The sequence below is a fragment of the Melospiza melodia genome, chromosome 10 (genome assembly GCF_035770615.1).
Source record: "Melospiza melodia melodia isolate bMelMel2 chromosome 10, bMelMel2.pri, whole genome shotgun sequence".
NCBI classification, from domain to species: domain Eukaryota; kingdom Metazoa; phylum Chordata; class Aves; order Passeriformes; family Passerellidae; genus Melospiza; species Melospiza melodia.
The window spans coordinates 15,015,204-15,035,285 of record NC_086203.1 but is presented as its reverse complement, the minus strand read 5'-3'; the positions used below and the strand labels follow the sequence as shown (position 1 = coordinate 15,035,285).

At 39.8% G+C, this 20,082-nt stretch overlaps 1 protein-coding gene across 13 annotated transcripts in view; it reads left to right on the top strand.

The window, feature by feature from the left end:
- The window catches only part of DOCK3 (dedicator of cytokinesis 3), a 186,717-nt gene that overhangs the window by 15,435 nt on the left and 151,200 nt on the right, over positions 1 to 20,082 (top strand). For all 13 annotated transcript variants that reach the window (XM_063164504.1, XM_063164497.1, XM_063164503.1 and 10 more), the window contains exons 2-5: positions 4,005 to 4,088; positions 12,177 to 12,217; positions 14,043 to 14,098; positions 16,304 to 16,400. In XM_063164504.1, coding sequence (XP_063020574.1) covers positions 4,005 to 4,088; positions 12,177 to 12,217; positions 14,043 to 14,098; positions 16,304 to 16,400 — 278 coding nt within the window. The remainder of the gene's footprint in view (positions 1 to 4,004; positions 4,089 to 12,176; positions 12,218 to 14,042; positions 14,099 to 16,303; positions 16,401 to 20,082) is intronic.

Sequence of the window (20,082 nt, the reverse complement as noted above, 5' to 3'; positions counted from 1 at the left end):
TGTGGTCCAGTTTAAGTCCCACAGATAAGGGACTTCAGTCCTGGAGATAATTCCTGGATCACATGGCATGTGGTGCTTTTTCAAAGCTTTCCTCAATGTTGGCTGTAACTGCTGGCTGAAACGACTTGGTGAGGGGAACTATGACTCCTTATAGAGCTGAATGATGGCAAGGGGCTTCAGATCTGAAAATGGATATTAAATATTTCAGCAGTGTGTCCTGGAGTCCAAGGGATCAGTCACATCTGTAAACTGGTGGGTAAAGGCTTTGCTTTGTGCCTGTTTGGATGATGTGTTACTTGTGTGTTCTGGTGCCCGAGGACATGGATCTTGTAAGAAATGATGGGAACTTATGGATGGATGGACAGTTTGTAGGTGATCATGTTGGGTAAAGAATTTCTCTTTACATGGAAAGGAAAGAAATCAGTTGTCAGAGTGCTCTCTGTAAATGGTTTTCTTCAGAGTAGTTGAATTACTCTGTATTTCTTATTTATATTTGTGATTGTATTTTTCAAATAATGCTGCTGAGAAGAACTGTGTACCTAAAAGGGACTCTATAAATAAGGTTGTCTTACATAATGCATTTTTAGCTTAACAAATGAGTAACATCCATAACTTTTTGGAAAGTAACTGTTGGAATAATAAATCAGACTATAAAAGAGCCTTAAATTTCTGTGATTCGGTCATAGTCCACGAGTTGTTTTTACCATTCTTTTTTATTTCAGAAATGTTCAAGTTTGTTCTTGCTACACAGTGCAGCAAGACATTTTGGTCTATTGGGTCAGTTTACTTGGGTTCTTTAATTTTTCCTGACTTCAATTCAGCGTGGCTGGAAAATAATTTACTCTGGAGATTTGTCTTGCACTGTTCTGATAATACCTATATTGCTATTCACCAATCCTATGGATTGATTATAAAAATTGTCAAACAGAAGAGACTAACATAATTTATTGATGATTACAAAAGGAATTAGATTCAATACTGTTGTATTGAGAATGAAGGGGGAGTGTTTTGTATGAGAATTAAGTTTCTAATTGAGTATGATCACAAAGATTGTATCTAGAGCTGATGGAATCAGTTGATTTCTGTTTTGTAATTTTTGCTCATTTAGTCTTTTTTTGAGTGAAGTAGACCTAAGAAAAGAGCTTTGTTTATCTTATGAACAGAATGCTCTGAATTCTGAGGAGCCAATCACATATTGTACAGTCCTTCTATCAGATGTTCTTTGTGTGACCAGTAGAATCCTATTAAAAATGGACAGTTTGTATCTGTAAACTAACACATCTGTTAGAGTCACTTTCTGTAAGACTAAATATATTCAAGTCACCATTCCTGACCATGTTTTGAAAAATTGTTCTGTCAGCAATTGAAAAAACCCCAGTACTGTCTTTTCCTGGTACCTTTCCTTTAGCTTTTATTCCAAACCCACCTGTAGTTATTATATAATAGGCAGATATTTGATAGCCAAAGAACTGGTGATTTCTGTCCCAGCTGCATCCTTGATTCAGTAGCTTTAATATAGTAAATAATTGTCATAGGAATTCAGCTGCTGTTTGTCAATTCAGAGCACCTAATGCAATGTTAGCATGCAATAATGTTTTCAGAGTTACTGTTTCTTGTTGGGCTTGGCTGAGTAAGAGCAGTTGAGTTGTTTTTCCTCCATGATTTAACTTTTCTATTGTCTACAACCAGTAACACCCACCAGTCCCATGAGTGGTGTCTCTGTCATGAGATCCATGGCATGCTCAGAACAGATGAAAATGGTCTGGAAACTGGTTTTTAATATTATCATGCCTGTATTAATTCCTCAAATTATTAATGTATCTAAAATGACTCTCATAAATGAATATCTTATTACTGTATTAACACTTCTCCATTTTATTTTCTGATGTTTTCAAAGGTAACTTTTTACTCAAGCTGTTTGAAATTCCCCTTTTTGAGACATACATGATTTTTTTAGTGGTTTTGTTGGTTTGAACTAAAAAAAAAATCACATTTTAATACAGGACTTTGTGGTATTTTGCAAATCAACTTGTATGTTCCTAATTCGGTAAAACTGCAAATTAGAAGAAAGAAAACATTTTCTGTATTTAAAGGATCCAGCTTTGTAAAATACTGAAGAGGCAAAAAAAAAGAAGGAAAAGCCATTGGAGGTTTGATAATGTCCTGCCAGTTCATCATTTCAGTTGTCAGTGTTCCTGCTCTTTGGGAGAGGCTTTCAGTAGTTTTTCTTTGGTTGAAATCCATATTTATGATTTCTTCACGGGTGAAGAATGGATGCAGAATGCTGATGAGCTGAGTTTTTGTTGGATTATGCTGTCTGCATTATTCCAGTCTGGAGCCAGTTGTTGTGTTTCTCCTGCCTCTGATGTAAACAAGAATTTAAAGCCTCATTTAACTGACGGTGACTTCTGCTGGGCCATAAGAGCTGAGAGAGCAGTTTAGGCTTCTTGATGAAATTCTGAGTTCTTAGCTCTTGGGATTAAATCCTGCATTGAGTCTCACTGGGGAAATGCAAGCATTTGGTGCCATTTGGTTCCCTTCAGATCTTTCTTTCACTCTTTCTTGTGTTGGCCTCATGTGGGTGTTTGCCTGATGGGCGTAGTTAGTTCTTCCTTTCCCTTGCCCATTATGAAGTGTGTGCAAAGGGTTAAAATGCAGTTTTGTTTTGGTGGAAGTTTTGTCTCTGCATTTCTCATTATTTCTTAGAAATCCAAGGTTCAAGAGCCCAACCTCGTGGTACATGGTGGAGTCCTGGGTTCCATGGTGTTCTTCAGCTTCATGTGCAGTCAGAAGGGACTCGTGGCATGGGAGGATCTTTAGGGAGGAGCTGGACTCAGCTGCTTGGAGCATGGTGCTGGGAACTCCAGGGCCATGGGTTTGATCCCTCTGTGGGCCATTCACTTGAGTTGGACTCACTGATCCTGGCGGGTCCCTTCCAGCTCAGAATATTGTGTGTAATGTACAAATGTGCCTCCATCACACGGGAGCACCTTCACCGCAGCTGAAGTGTTTGCATTCCGAGGGGAGTGAATGTCCACCTTAGCTGGAGAAGGGGATGGTGCCCACTGGGGGTCACTGTTTCTGCTCGTGCAATTCCACTTGGAATGCTCCGGGGTGTGGAGGTGACAGGGGAGCTCTCCTGGGTGTGTTTACCTGGAGCAAGGTACTGGAGTGCTGCATTCACTCTGGGCCTGGGGCAGTTTTTAATGCTGGGCCTGGGGGCAGGTAGGACCTTACCTGCAACTCACCCTTGTTTGAGGGAACTGCCCATGTCCATGTCCCTCTTGTATTTTGATAAATATAGCTGAAGAATATATCATTATATACTGTGAATATTTAAAACTTCTTTTAAAAAACAAGTTTAATTTAGTGATTTTATTTATTGTATTAATATTTTCTGAAACATTTAGATAGGTTCTTATTTTCCCTGGTTAATGAAAATTAAGGATACCTGAAAAAATAAGATGCTTTATCATGTTAGATAGTGCTTATGAAAAGAACAGATTCTTATGGATTCTTTTGTATGTCTGCTTAAATATAATATATAGTATTATAGGATTTTTGGAGTCTATTAGATGCACAGATTATATTTGAAATAGTTTCAGCTTGGAGAAAAGTAATTGCTGGAGTTGATGTCCTGTTTTAATCTCTGCAATTTGGGCAGCTTTGTTCCATTGATGGGTTGTGGAGTAGAGTAAGAATTGTGAGACAAGGAAATCTTTGTATGCAATATGAATCAGAGGTTGCTGATTAAAGTGATTACAAGCCTTGCTTAATTTAAATTTTTTTTAAAAAGCTCAGCTTTTATGGTGTTGTTGATCTTAAGTTCCGATAAGGGCCGGAATAAACACACCTGATCAGGAAAAGTTGGCTGACAGGTTTTCTGGGCAGCTATGTAAGAGCTATTTTTATGCAGGGAGTGAGCTAAAGGGCTATGCTTAGAAGAAAATTCACACAAAGATCCAAGCCTCATATGTCTCTCTCTCTTTTTCCCCACCCTCCAGTGATATGCAGCTTCCGAGGAACTGTTCCGCAGGGCTTGGTCCTGGAACTAGGTGAAACTGTCCAGATCCTGGAAAAATGTGAAGGTAAGTGTGATGGCCAGGAAGGAACCCCATTTTCCATGTGAGAATATACCAATATCTTAATCTAGCAGATTTTAATAAGTTCTTTGGAAATCATGATGCATCAAATCAAAGCACTTGAATAAAACCTACTCTGACCCACTTTCCGTAGGAAAGGCTGAGTGCTCTTGGCACTAATCCAGTCTGATAGGGGGTCAGTGTGTTTGAAGTTAACCATCTGTCCAGAAAATCTTGAACCCTGACCTGATTGTTGTATTGTAACTGGGTCTTACACTGAATTTTCATCATGTAAAGTACAGAATCGGTATCTTTTTTTTACTGTATTTTCTCAGTGTTACTGTTATGCATTTCTATTAAGTGTATCAGTTTAATTACTTAAAAACATCTGAGCAGGTGGAAAATATTAGTTATTAAATAGATTTGCAATATCAGAAAAAATGTAAAAAATATGGGTTTAGGGGGATTTTTCGGAATTTATTTTTGATGTGTATTTTTGTACTTAAAGCAAAATGCCATTGTAAATTTTCTAGTTCTTATGTGGCTGAAGATGTCTGTGTGTGAATAAATTGAATGTCCTAGTGCTCTGCTGTATTCACAATGAAGAATGTGATTGAAGTTCTATGTAAAAGGAAGATTATTCTTATCCTAACGTTCAAGCAAGTGTTGTAAAACGTGTCTGGTGAAAAATAGGTTGACAAGACACAGTAACAGTACATGTTTCACTGTAGTCTGAGGTGGAATAATGTAACCTTATTCCTGAAGTGCTGAACAAATTCAAAACCCAGATCCACAAATTTGAATTCCAAATTAACATTCCACAAAGTTGTAGATGTGGGGTTTTGTCTGTTCAGTTTAAAGTAATTTTTCATCTCCAGTGTTAATCTCGCTCCCTAGACCTTCTGCAAGCTCTGCTTTGCCTCTCATGCCTGGAACTGTCTTTTGCTCTTGATGCTTTTTCTTGTACTCAGGTGTTTGTTTTCCCACTGACTTAACTCATCACAAAAAGTCACCTTCTCTATGCTAATTTTTCCAGTAACGTACGTTTGTAAAAATTCTCTTGAATGAGAGCTTTGCAGTGCAGTGGAGAAAATTGCCCACAAAGAAGCTTGCTGTAAACAATCCCATGCTTTTTTATAAACCACAAATGCTTTGGTGGGCTAAGCTGTGCTCACACACTGAGGGCAGATTGTAATTATTCTACCAGGTCCTGTAAATTAGAACGTGGTGCAAGCTCAGGAAAAAAGTATCCCTTTGCTTAGGATGGGATAAATCTAAGGGAATTAAACACTGTATGACTGAAGCAGTCATGGTATTTTCCAACCATTTCTGGGAAATTTTTAAAACTGGAAAATAAAAGCATGATCTCCAAGGAGCAGGTTTTTTTATGGAAAAGCAAGTGGATAATCCAACTTGTCTTTACAGTGTTAAAATAATTAGGCTTTGAATATTTCCTTTGCTGGTAGTTTTGAGAATGATTCCTTAAAAACAATTCATGCCAGTCTTCAAATTGCTGAGAAAGGAGGTCTCAGACAGGGTTTTCCTGGATGGAAGATGGTACAGAATTTTTTTGGTTTTGCATTTGAAGCCCTCCATCCTGTCATTTTGGTTGAGGTGTCTTTACCATGGACTTTGTGTATAAAAAGATAGATTAATTTTGATAATAACATCTGGAACTCCACACTATGAAACTCATCTGAATATTCAGATGGTCTGTGCTGCAGCTCTTGCATGTGTGAATTATGCAAAAAAGCACACTAAATGTGCAAAGCAGACTCTTAAAAGAGGGAAAAAAAGCAGTTGCTTTTTAAGCATCCTTGTCAAAGTGGTTGTTTAACAGGGTCCTCTACTTCTGCAGTCTTTGCTGGGGACTCTTTTGTGTAGACAGACTGGATAAAATAATGTTAACCCACACAAAATAAGGGTCACTGCTGTGAGAGTCACAGGAGATCCATTGCTGTTTCAGCTTCACTTCTTGAATAGTTTATGCATAATTGTCTGCAGCAGGGATTTTTCTGTCTGGGTTGGAAAGATTCACATGCACAAAAACTTTTAGTGATGTGAGCTATGATTTCAGAGACTCAACGGAGAATTCAAGGCTGACAAAGATTCAAAGAGTAGCTGTACTTGTGAATGTGCTTATTTTTAATCATAATAACTTACTGAAGAACTGTATTTGTATTATAAAAGAGCAAGTGCTCTTCTGTAGTGATTGGTGTAAGAAGCAATCCCTGCTTTTAGAGCAATTGAATGAAAGAGGAGGGAATTTCCTATTTCAAGATTCTGGGTACCACTGCAGATAAGTTTTATACATATTTGCAGAGTAAAGAAACAAATGTAGGTGCATACACACACCCCCACATACATGTATTTATCTCTAAAGTTAATAAATATAAATATAACTACCAACTGATAGCATGTTAAAAAGTATTGTGGTTGTCTATGCATTTTTAAAATGAAATAGAGTTGATGTTTTTAGTTTGGATCTTGTTTACATGCTTGAAATTGGAACTTTTGGATTTCCCCAAATTTGTGTGCCTGCTCCTCTGTGCGCCTTCATACCAAACCACAAATATGTAAATCACTGGATTTTACCCCTTCCTAAGTCTGACAAAGGCCTCCCACTGCCCACTATTCCAGTAAATAAAACCCATGGACCTGGTACCTGCCTCTCCTCTGCAGCTGCCAAAGGCTCCACCTGTGTTTCCATCAAACACACACCAGCTGTAAGGCACAAGGTGCTACCAGGGAGGTTTTGTAGTTACTGCTTTCACAAAGGACCCTCAGATCCTCCACTGGTCTTACTCAAAGTTTAGAAATGTTCATCAAGCCCCCCTTAGACCTGTGCTTGTCATTCACAGCTTTCCCCCTCTCTGAGCCCTTCTGCTGTGATCTTGGCACTGAGGGAGAACTGAAACACCAAGTGGAGTTCTCTGCTCTGCCTGCCGTGCCTGGAGGAGCTGGAGGGGCATTAGTGTGGCACTGGAAATGCTGAAAGATGGAGTTTTCTTTTGTCAAGTGGCAAAGTATGAGCACACTCCTTGTTTGAAATACTCATTTGCACTGTGCATTCTGAAGAACACTGTGTCTTTCGAGTCACATGGCCATTGCCCTGCCACAGGCAGTGGCTGTCAGGAACTAGAGGCATTCAGACTAAATTTAAAATGTCTGTTTTGTCCATTTGTTTTTATTGCTAGAGGGCAATTTTCTTTAGATTAAAAATGCTATAACTTCAGTAACTGTAATTATTACCTTGAGAATTTTGTATATTCACTGAAGAATGGAAACACCAGCTGATGCCTGAAGCACCAGTTAAAAGAATATTATCTTACCCATGCAAATTCTGCTAGCCACACAAATATTTATCTACATGGTTTTCATGTGTGTACTTTATTAATTGTATTTTTTAACCATGCAGAAAATATATTTAAAGTTATTCCAGCAGTGATGGTATCATCAAAATAAGTGTTTCTGGTATTTGGAACACTTAAGCAGCAGATATAACTTGCAATTAGGGTTTAAAAAAAATCCTTGATGAATTCATTGTGCCTGAGAAGTGATGCCTTTGCCATGCTTCCATAGAGATGAGGGAGGAGTCCCACTCCAGGCTGTCAGTGCTGTGGGAGCCCTGCAGGTTTCCTCCCGTCTGAGGCAGGAGATCACCTATGACTGCCTGGGCCAAAGTGACTCCTTCCCAGTCATTTGTGTGTGGCCTGAGGGAGATGTCTCCAGTGAGAGATCCATTTTCCTGTTGGTTTTTCCCCTCCTTTTCATTCTTTTTTCCCTCTTTGCATTTTTTGGGATGTGCCCATAGAAGTGAAGCCTCTGCTGGCTCTCACCTCTGCTGCAGCAGATCTTGCCCAGTTATTGAAAGTTTCCTTTCAGAGCCCAGGAGCACCTCCTGACAGCCACAGTAAAACACATCCCATCTCTCTTTGTTCTGGCACAGCAATAGTGCAGCCCTGGCAGCGTTCTCAGCCTGCTCTGTGGCTCTGCTGGCCCCAGGCTGCCCCTGACTGCAGGCTGGGCCAGGATCCTGCCTGGCGTGTGCAGAGCAGCCAGCTCGGGACTGAGTGCTCTGGGATTTGGGAAGCTTTGGCTGAGCACTGCTCCTGTCCCTCTCCTGGGCCACTTTGGGTGCCTTCAGCTCTGCAGAGCAGTGCACGTGCAGATAACAAGGTAAAAGCAATTGTTTATTGGCTTGTATATGCAAAAGACAGCTTTGCTCCAGGTGTGAGGGTTACTTACATTACTGCCAAGTACATTTATTTTTTGTAGGACAAAGAATGCTTGAGTTCCAGTAGCAGATTCTACTAGCAGTACTTTATTTAAGAACAAATTTTAGCTTTAGGATTTACCATAAATAGTTACATAATTTATTTTCAGAATTTTGTTTGTCAAGAAATTACATGCAGAATTTCTTTTTTCCTACTGTCTGCAGCTCATGGTTCTTTACTTAACACTGATACTTGAGCATTATTTTTCTGAAGAGTAGATCAATATCTTTCAATTAGGACCCTTTTGCTTTTTTGTTACTGAGTCCTCTAAAGGATGAGCTGTTTCCATGTGACAGACTTCTTGTGGATTAAGTGGAAATCTGAAAAAAGTTATGTGATGGCTTTTAGAAAGAATATCCGGTTTTATTCAACACACTTTCAAGTAAAGATCAAAAAATCACTGGTAGCTCTTCCAGTCGCTGAAATGAAGAGGTTGAGGTGTGCAGGACTCCCCCAGAGCTACTTTTGCAACTTAACTAGGGCTGCACTATTGCTGAGACTCCTGAATGTGACACACCTTTGGAAAGAGGAGTTTTCAGTCTTTGTCCAACAGTTTGCAGATTCTCTAATGTGGCTTCAAGTTCCCCACTGGATTTCCACAGGTACAGGTAGTTTTAGAGTGGCATTTCTAATAGACTAATTCTTGGTTTTCTTGTGCCAAATGAGTGTGTGGTATGGAATATCCCTTTGGCTGATGCAAGTCAGCCATCTCAGCTACGTCCCCACCCAACTTCGCTGCAGGCATGATCATTGTTTCACATTCATTTATTCATAAAATTCTTGTCACTTTATAGCTGTGTTTTTCTGCTTCTTGATTTGAAATTCCATCTTCACCATTTCTGTGAAGTCAGTGCCCTCTGAAGACTGTGTGTCACTAAAAGCCATAACTCTGAAATATTAGCAGTTATTATTTGCAGTGCAGTGACACCCAAAGCTGTTGGTCAGTGTTGTGTCTGACCAGGAGTGCAAGTTGGGGTCACAATTAGGTGAAGCACCTGCTTTGGCCTGATGACTATTGTCATTAAATCCTTCAAAACAAGTGCTCTTTAAGATAAATGATTACATCAAAATTAATGTCTTTAAGACTAATTCCAAAATGCAGGTTTAGTTCTTTTTAGGGAATAATGTAATGCAGATGCAATTTTCTAAATGTGCCTTTAAAAAAGCCTTGTACCTTTTCCCATAGCTTTTCCTTTGTGATACAGAATGAGTTGTGCATTTTACAATGTGGGGCTTTCCCCTTCTGCTGAGCTTGACTGTCTCTTGCTTGCACAGAGTTGAAGGAAACTCAAAATAGAGAGAGGTGACTTAAAAAACATTGTACTACATTCAAAAAGATAAAAATAAAAGAACAAGTAAGATCTGGAGAGCACGATTTATAAGATTAAAGGAAATTTAGCAGCTTCTCAAATATATGAAGAAAACTACCAGAGGGAAGTCAACAAAATATTTCCATTATGTCCAAAAGAAAAAACAAGTCCAATATTTAAATAGAACCATAGAAAGTTCAGGTTGTAAGGGGAGTGTATGTTGTCTGAGCCACTGAAATAGGTTGTCCAGTAAGGATTTGCCATCTCCACTTGACATAAATATGCCAGATTTCCAAGTACTATACCAAAATTTCACATTACCCGCAGTTTTACTGGCCAGTGTTGATCTGTAAAAGAAATTTCTTCTAAAAAATTGCCTGTGCAACACCACTGCTTTCAAATGGGTCTGTGTGGAGTGGTAGAAATAGTGTTTCATTGGAATCTGGTGCAGAAATACCTTGGAATCTGGGTTTTACAGGTGTGTGGATCATTTTCCACAGACAAGGAGTGCAGCCCTGATAATAAATGATTGGATGCTGTTTGCATCAGGCTGAATGTGAGGAGAGATTGAGAGACGCGGCTTGGATGAGCTGGGTGATTTCTCAGGGTCCTTCCTTGCCTGGTTTTCACAACTGTGTAAACACAGAGCTTGCAAACTTTGAAAACTTGTTTTGGAATGAAGAACAAAAGCTTCAGAAATTAGCTAGGTTTTTGTTTACTACCCTGCAGATCTAGATTATTGATGGTCACCCCCTTTACTGGGTTTTGGTTTTTTACAGGTCTGTTCACAAACTTGGATAAAACCACTTTTTTTCCCCATTTACCAAGAAGTTTGTCATTCTGTTTGCCTTAGAGCTTAAATGTCTTGTTATTTCTGAGGTCCAGACTGTATTTAATATTAGTAACAGTGAATCACAGGATAAATGCATTTATTTTTTCTGTGACCTTAAAAATATGCAGCATCTGTTGCTCAAAAGCAGGTGTGGGCACAGTTGTGTGGAGTTCTAGAAATCACTCATGTTAAGGATCTCTATGTGTTGTTTGTGCATTTATGTTTATGTTGACATGATTGTCCTGAAGTTTGATCAACTAAAATGAATTCAAAACAACAATAGTTTATTTTTAAAATATAAACAATGATCTAATAGGGAAGCAAATATTTGTGTTATGTCCTATCTTCATGAGAAATTTGTGTAATGAAAAAGATGGATTTTAATTTTTACTTTTTTTCTGTACTGAGGTTTGCAGTTGTCTTGAATTCATCAGTTATTTTACTTCATATTGACTTAGATTCCCTTTTTAAAACAAAACAAAAATTCAAGACTATCAGGCTTTCTTTAAAGCAAATTCAAGGCATTCTTCCCCACATCTGATCTTCTCAATGAGACTGTTTTTACAACTCAGCCAAATCTTAAGTCATTTTTCTAAGAGAGACAAAATACCCAGTTACTTTGTTCTGTTCTTCTCTATTCTCCATAGCAAATTACTGGCAGGTTCTGCCAGTGCAATTTAAAATAAGGGAGGGCAAAAGACAGGAAGTAGAAGTCAGTGGGAAAATGAGAACACTTTTAATGGGATTTAGCTGATGTGAAGTGTTGGCTGTGGGCAGGTGAGGCTGTGCCTGGCTGGCACTGGCTGCAGCTCTAATCACACCTGGGGGCTGAACTTGGCTTGGGCCTGGCCACGTTTGCCCAGGAATTTGGGGTGGCCAGGGGGAGCCAGGGCCCCTCCCCAGACAGGCACCACTGTCCCTGCAGGCCTGGGGCTGTTCCAGCTCCAGAATGTGCTGCCTTTCCACTCCTGATCTGGGGGAGGATTTCAGCCCCTCTGTTCCCAGCTGAGACCTGCAGTGACTCCACTGTCACCTGTGAGGAGCAGCAGGAACTGAGTTTTTTTGTTCAACCTGCACTTAAGCAGCTTTGTGTTTTACTGCTCATTGATTGTCCTGTCTGCAGCTGTTTCCTGATGGGGAATACAAGAATTATAATGGGATGTGTAAATTAGATCCTAAAGCCTGTTCTCTACTCAGGCACATGTAAGACTAGAAACATGCAAAGATTTCATATTTGTTTAAAGCACATTAGAAATGTATGATAATGGCTTTTACAGGTTTCTGAAGTCTGGAGATTTTGTCAAGATAAGCACTGCAACAAGACTCATGTGCCAGCCTGGAAGAAAAGTGTTCAGTGCAGGCTCTTCCCTGAGTGCTGAGTGAATCTTTGCCACAGTGACTAAGGATTATTAGTATGAGAACCAGCTAATCTGCTTTTATTCCTGGTGGGAAGAAACAAGAGCATTGCTGGTTGTTAAGGGTTTGTCATTATTGCAGAGCAAAATAAAAGTAATTTTTACAAAAAGCCCTAACAAGAAATATTGTAAAAATTTTACCTGTGTGAGGCACAGCTGGTTTTTTAGATGATCTCAGTAACTGCATAGTTGTAGTCAGTTTGCTTCTGTGTAAAAACAGCAGTGCCACAAATATTATAATGTGTTTTATCTGGTTTCAGGTTGGTACAGAGGTGTTTCCATTAAGAAGCCAAGTGTCAAGGTAAGCATTTGTTAATTTAATGGCAAATTAAATCTATTTTACTGTTGCAATCCAGTAAACTTTTCATTTTTCTTCTCTAACTTTTTTCCTGTGGGAGGATTGGATTTCTTTTTAAATTGAGTGATACTCATTAATCACTCAAAGGATCAGAAACCTTCCTGACATGTAACATGTAATTTTTTCAGCATTTATAAATCTCATCCAGGTTGATCCTCTCCACCCTACTCCCCTAAGAAAAGCATAGGTGGGTGATATTGCATTGCTTAAATGCAGCATTTTAAAGAACACATTTAATAAATTGAATCATTAATCTAAGACAACTTTGAAAAAAGTCTGTTGGAAAAGGATCTTGTAAGTTGTTGGGGGTGATCTCAGATTTTTGCAGTTTAACCATTTCATTTGGTTATTTGCCATTTTTTCCCATTGTTTTTGCTCTTGGAGAACTCTTTTGACTGTTCTGGTATGATTGTGAGGACATCTAAGTTTTTTTAAAATGTTTGTATCCAAACATGCCAATAGGTGCTTCTATATAAGCTTCACTTTATTTATTATCTGTTGGTTTAAATATTGCTTGCATTTAAAGAGAGAAGAGTACCAGATTCCTCATGTTTACCCAATACCTATGTATTATGGACTATAAAATTACCTGTATTACATTGACGTGACTGCAGTACTCCTTTAATGAAATGCCTGCAGTCATTGTGTGTGTTGGTACTTCTGCTTGTGTATGTGTTCAGTTTTGATAGGAGAACCTTCCCTGGTTTCTTAGATACCAGAAATAAGCAGCTTTAACCAGAAGTGAACCAAACAAGGAAGTGAAGTGGCATTTCTTTTCTTCCTGGATTTTCATGAGGCTGAAAGCAAGCACGTTTACTGTTTTCCTGATGAAGCCATTTCTCTTAGATTCAGCTTTTTTCCTTCTATAATTTTAGTCTTGCCTATGAACAAGAAGGAATTTTCCTTAGCATTTGGAATCTTATGTACTTAATGTTCCTTTCAACCTGCCTCACCCCTCACCCCAAAAATTTTTCTTTTGAAATTGTATGGTTTTAAAACTCTAAAAAGTGAAAGCCCACACTTGATTGCTGACATTTTTGTCAGAGGCTGTCAGCTGTTTTTAATCCAAAGCTTTCCAATGCTGCTTCTGTATTTCCCACTGAAGTGCAGGTTGCTGTTCTTACACACTGACTGACTTTGCTGTTAGGATTCAGGGCTGTGTCCTTTAGGGAGAGTGTGGAACACTGGGAAAAGGTTGGATTAAATTCCCTTTTCCCCACATCTCAACACACAAGAGCACACTGGCTCAGGCAAGGTCAGAGTCCAGCCCTCATGGGAACAGCAAAAGACAAATAGCTGGAGGTGTCCCAAGTGGGTTTGAGCAGCTTTTCCTTGGAAAGGGAGAAAAACCAACAGCTCCAGGGTATGCAAGTAATAGAATACTTCTGTCTTTGGGGGTTCAATGCAAATTTGATGGTGGGCTTTTAGTTGTTGTTTAATTTGTCTTTTTAAGCTTCTGTCTGTGTCACCCCCAGTCAGCATCAGCCTGCTCTGGGAGCTGCAGGTGCTGTGCTGCAAACTGCAGGGGAGCCACTTTTCTGGTCTTCCCAGGTGGGGGTTTGGTCCAGTCTGGTGTCCTGGTCTAAGACAGATTCAGAGTCAATTGTTACTAATCTGAATGTAGAGTTGTGGCTGGCAGCTTTGACACAATGGTTGTTTGTGGGGGTTCTTAATAGATATATTGGGCAGTTATTTATTGTGGCTTAGGTTACCAATGCTGAAAACTGCAAATGTATTTTTCTAATGGACTGAATTTTTTCTCTTACAGGGAATTTTTCCTGCGAATTACATTCACTTAAAAAAGGCAATTGTCAGTAACAGAGGGTGAGTATTTTTCTTTCTTTTTAAGAAGCTGCAGTGCTTTTTATTTAGAAGGGAAACAAAGAAATAATTATTGAAATTTACAGGGGTATTTTAGTTCATTAGTATTTTTTTTTTTGTGTATGAGGGCTTGAAAATTAAATGTAATTCTACAGAGTTGGGAGGTGGCTTGTTTGTTTTTAATATAGCAAGAATCAGGTCTGATGGTTACTCTTGTTTGCTTTGGCTCATAATATTGTAACTTTAGAGGTTTCATCTGAAACACATGCATTTAAAGAACTCTACTTATATTCTTCCATTTCTGCTTGTTCTCTCACTGGCAGAATACTGTATTTCCCTATTTGTTATGGAGGCACCAGTCAGTAGACAGCCCATCTCATTTACCTTCAGATTTTCAGAGTTGTACCTGTGTTACCTTGAATGTTTTCCAAAGGATCCGGCCCTCCCCACCTCACCCAAAGAGTGACTGAAGTGCACTGCTGAAAGCTTCTGCCCTTCTCTGTGTTTGCACTCACGTGCTGCTGGCAGTGGGTTTGTTTCAGTTAGTGGGAATAACAACACTGCTGGAATTGTCACGTCAGGGAAGTTACTGACTGGGGGCTCTGGACCTGCAAAGTTTCCTGTGAGATTGACTGAGACTCCTGAAATCAATATCTTGTGTTTTCACTGCTGCTTTTACTTGCATATTCCAGATAAAGGCTGCTGTGGGGAGATTTATAATTGCAGTGTTTCAGACAGTGACCTAAGGCAACAAATTAAATGGGGAAGATAAAATGTATTAAATGGCTCTTAGTGAACTACCTGTAGAAAAACAGGTGACTTCTGGTTGTCTTGAATTGTAGATTTGTTCCCAAAGGGTCTCAGTAAGGGCAGCTGCAGTAGTGATGCTTCATCATTTTGGGGTGTAATGAAATGCTATATATTGCATAGAATAACCACTCCTAATGTGTACTGCCCTTAGGGGAAGGAGCAGTTCCCTGAGATGTAGAGTTAATTAGTCCTTGATGTTTAGAGTTTGTGAAGGGCAACCAGTTCAGGTACTTACTAGGAAAGCTGATATACTGTTTAAAAGTATCAAAGCCTCGTGCACCAATTGACACAACAGAATGTAATGCAGTTCTGAACCAGAGGGGCGTGGTTATTTCAGGTTTTGTTTGAAAATTCTTTGTTTCAGAATATATTTCAAGTGCCATTTTTAGCACTTATGAAATAACAGAGCATGTGTTGAAGCTGGCAGGTGGTGTTCACTAACACCACACAGCCCTGCTCACTGCCCTGCCCTCCCCAAACGTCCCTAGAGACTTACAGGGACTGTCCCCAGGGCTGGAGCAGCCCTGCTGTGGGGACAGGCTGGGAGAGGTGGGGCTGGAGAGGAGAGAACACTGCACAGAGCTGCTTGTGCCCTTTCAGCAGCTACAGGGAGCTTGGAAGGTGATGGGGAGAGGGCCTTTGGCAGGGTCTGGAGGAGTCAGACAGGGGATGATGGGTTTACATTCAAGGAAGACATTTTGGGCTGTGGATAGTGAAACCTTGGCATAGTTTGCCCAGGTAGGTGGGGGCTGCCCCATCTCTGGAAGTGTTCAAGGCCAGGCTGGGTGGGGTTTGGAGCAATTGGGACAGTGGAAGGTGTCCCTGTCCATGGCAGGGGTGGAATGACATGAGCTTTGAAGTCCCTTTCGGTCCAAGCCACTCGTAGTTCTCCTTTAATGGTTTAGCACAAAGGAACAAGTTTTATTCTTTTGATTAGAGGATAGATCCCTCAGATTTCATCTGCAATATTGAAAATGCTTTCTGGATAGAACATGTTGGTAGACAGCAGGTATTTTGGGTGGTTTTGATACTGCCTAACATTGTTGAAAGGGGGAAAAATTTGTGAAGGACCCCACTTTACAGGCAAGTTAATTTAACATGCTGTAGTAACGAAAACTTTTCATTGACCTTGATTAGAATGAAATGATGTCTTTTGGACAGGTAACCAGGAAATGCCTCACATAGTTTAATCTTGTGGAATATAATGGAGGAACAGTGGCTGTGACTCTGGAGTTGCTTCAGTTTTACAACAGACAAAATGATCCCCTTAAGATATTCTCCTTATGTTGAACAAATTCAAGTTCTGGAATTCTACAAATTACTGCACTTTTTACTGTCACATTTCTTTTCCTACTTTTTCCAGGGTACATTTCCTAATTTCCCCCCTGTTTTTTACAGGCAATATGAAACAGTTGTTCCTCTTGAAGATTCAGTGGTGACTGAAGTCACAGCGACACTGCAGGAATGGGCCGTGCTCTGGAAACAGCTGTATGTGGTAAGAGCAGTGCTCCTCTCCTTGTGTGCACATCTCTGATACCCTGGGAGGAATGTTGCCTGCCTTTGGGCATTTAAAATCCATCAGAATCAATATCAGAATTGTTGGATTCCTTGTGGGGGCTCCCCAACTGCAGAATAATGGATCATGTGAGGGTCACATGGACTACACTGGAACTTTCTGCAGTTCTGAAATTCTACCCTCTGATCTGAAAATTTCATTTTTATACAAAAGGCAACAATTTTCAAGTGCTATTAAGTATGTAAGAGATAATATAATACTTTTGCAAGTCCCATCAAAGACTTTCAAAAATTATTCAGCACAGTTTGTAAGCAGTTGTTTTATTGTCTAGAGTCTGAAAGGAGAGCTCAAACTATGGGAGATTTTGTACAATTGTTCCTCCATAAATTAGGAGTAGACCCCAGGAGAAGTGTGTTGAGTTTTATACACATCTTTCTTATATAATTTTCAGTTGCTGCCACATAATGTCTCCTGCTTTCATCCCTCTTCTTTTCTTACATTTTAATAGCCAAAGCCCATGACACAGCAGATAAAAAACTTGAGCATTTGAAGGTATTTTTTCCTGGCTTTTATTTTTTCTTTTTAGCTTAGTAATTGCAAGCCTTAACTGTGGGATAAGGATCAAGAACTGTAGGTGGTCTAAGCTTGCATTTCCTTCCTTTAGAGAAATATCTCTACATAGAGCTGCAGGAGCTTTGTTTCCTCATTTAAACCTGCAGTGACGACAGTTACATGTCTAGGAAACCAACCCAGGAATGATCCAGTGGAGTCCAATGCATCTCCAGCATAACCAGCTGTGTTCTCTGCTTCAAAAAGCAATCAACTCTTATGAAATCATAACTGGTCCCAGTTCTTCTATGGGGTCAGATATCCCTGGAGGTATTCTCTTGGGAAGGAGCATCTGATCTAATGCAGGAGGGCTATGGAACATGATACATATAATGTTTTATACCACTCTTTACACCTAGTTGTAGGGGGATAGAATATAAGAAAATCTAGTGTAGAAGGTAATCTTACCCCTAAGGAGCTGCAGCTGGGCCAATTATCAAAGATTAGGAACAGGCCTGGCTTTAACAGGCCCCAGCTGTAAGCAATGAGAAGATGCTATAAAAGAGTGGAGGGGCTGCTTGAGAGGGGAGCTGGAGTCAGTGGCTGCTTTGTGAAGAAGAAAGAGTTAGTGCTCTGAGGAGCTGTGCATGAGAAACACCAGGAAGGTATGGAACTTTTGTGATAAGGAGACAACAGTATGGAACCCCTGCAGTAAGATGCCAACACCTTGTACTCCTCCTTTTTCCACTGTATATACATACCTCTCTGGGTATGGGGGTAAAGTGATCTTTTCTGTTTTCCTCCTGTAAGATTTTCTTTCTCTCCCTCTCCCCAGTGTCAGCTGAAGATGACAACAGTAATATTGGCAATGGTATTAAATTGGAAAAGGGGGAATTATTTTACCTACAAATGAGCTAAGCTTCCTTTCTACTAAAGTATTTCTTTTTTATTGTTAACACTAGTTCCTTGAGGGGAAGGAGAGAGAAAGCTCTAGGTATAAACTTTCATTTAGTGATTTTTCTTTCTGGGACTGCTTTCTATTGTAGCTCATTATATTTCTTACAGCATTGCACAAAACATTATTGTATCCTTAAATAACAGGGGAAAGAATTTACTGTTCTCATAAGTGAAGGAGGCATCTGCCCCATGACAAAATTGGCAGAGCTTCTGAGTGGAAAACACATTGTTTTGTGTTGTGGTTTTTTTTTTCCCCCAAAACTTCTAAAAATTAAGAATTCTAATATAGAAATAATCACAGAATTGTTTGGACTGGAAGAGACTTCTTGAGATCATCAGCTGCCTTCTCAAGCAGGGTCAGTGAGACCCTGACAGGACTGCACCAGCTGGGTTTTGAGTTCCTTCTGAATGGAGGCTCCCCAACCTCCCTGGGCCAAGCTGCCCATGTTGGAGCACCTTCAGTGATTTCTTATCTGCACTGATACAGTGCCACAGCTTCTCTGGCAGAACTATTGACACATTGTTAAGTGGGTAACTGACATTTGTCCCATCTGTGGGCTGTACATTGGAAGCATGAGGAAATGCACTGAGGTGCCTGTGGCAGAGCTGGGACTAGAATTTTATGCTTGGTGTTCAGGCTGGAAGCTATGTAAGGACATAGCTTAAAATATATTGAAAGACTAAATGGAAATCTTTGTTTGTTGTTGGATCAGCACCAGCAGAAATTTTTATTATTCCCAAACTGTACTAAGAATCATCTAAGAAATGTAATTAATGTTATTTATCATGCTGCTGTGCCTAGTCAGCTTAGTAGAATGTTTCTTACTGTAGGGGAAATGCAAGTTCTGGTTGTTGCACAGACACTCTCAGTAGGTCGGTGCCTGCAAAGGGCCCTTCGCTGGTCAGTGGGGCTGCCAAACAACGTGAGCAGCCTCTCTGAACATCTCTAAATAGGCTCAAATGTTCATCTCATGCTTTTTGGGGAACTCCCTACCTGGGTTGTGGTTTGAAAGACCAAGTTTGTTTCAATTAAAAATTCCCAGCAGTTACCTTGGTAGTATTGTTGAGGTGCATTGTAAGGTTTGTGTTTGTCTCTCAGTGAAACAATGGGAGCTGGGATGTAACACCCAGGAAGCCTGCAGTGATTAAAACACTGCCTGGAGAGGGATGCTATGTTCTTCCAAGATAAGGAAGTTCTGCTGACAGAAAATTGGAGGGAGGAGGAGAACAGTGAGAAATGAGAGGGTGAAGTAAAGCACAGCTTTGAGACAGTTGCAGAAAATTAGTTGGTGTAAAATATTGGGAATCTTCCTCGTTTTCTTCTGACCACAGAGATTCTGTGCCAGTACTGGGAATAAACTGTGCGTGGGGAAGCTTGGATGGGTTTGAGTTACAGGAGTTGTGTAGCAATTTTAGTTTAGATTTCTGAGAAATATATATTAGAAAGGCTAGCCTGAGATCATTGCATTGCACAGGGCTGTGATATTCTTTAAATTTTTGCTATCAAGGTGAAAGCCAAGTTTTAGTCTGAGGAGAAAAAGGCATTTGTCCATAATGAGTTCACAGAGAAAGGGCTGTGCCTGAAATGAATTTGAAATAGAAAGATGTATGATGTGTTGTTTGCTTTACTGTGATAACAAATTATGCTCTAAGTAGTTGGATTCTGATCATATAACTCTTTAAATACTGACAAAACAGCAAGTTTTTTTGAAAATGCTAGAGGTTTTTCTCCAATTGGAAAGCAATATAAATAAAACTTGGATGGAAACTCTCAGAATCTGTTATTTATATAGGATGGGATTTTTAGCAAAAAACTATAACCTTGTTAAAAATTCTATGCTTACTTAAAAATAATCTATTTTAAAATAGATTGAGTAATCAGGAATAGAACTTAAATATTTATTATTTAATAAAGGAGTAAAGATTATAGTACTTTTATGGTTCTGGGGACAGACTTTTTAGCAGGGCCCATGGTGGTAGGACAAGGGGTAATGGTTTTAAATGAAAAGAGGTCAGATTCAGACTAGATACAAGGAAAAGGAATTGTACTGTGAGGGTGCTGGGGCCCTGGCACAGGTTTCCCAGAGGAGCTGTGGCTTCCCCATCCCTGGAAGTGTCCAAGGCCAGGTTGGACAGGGGCTCGGAGCAACCTGGG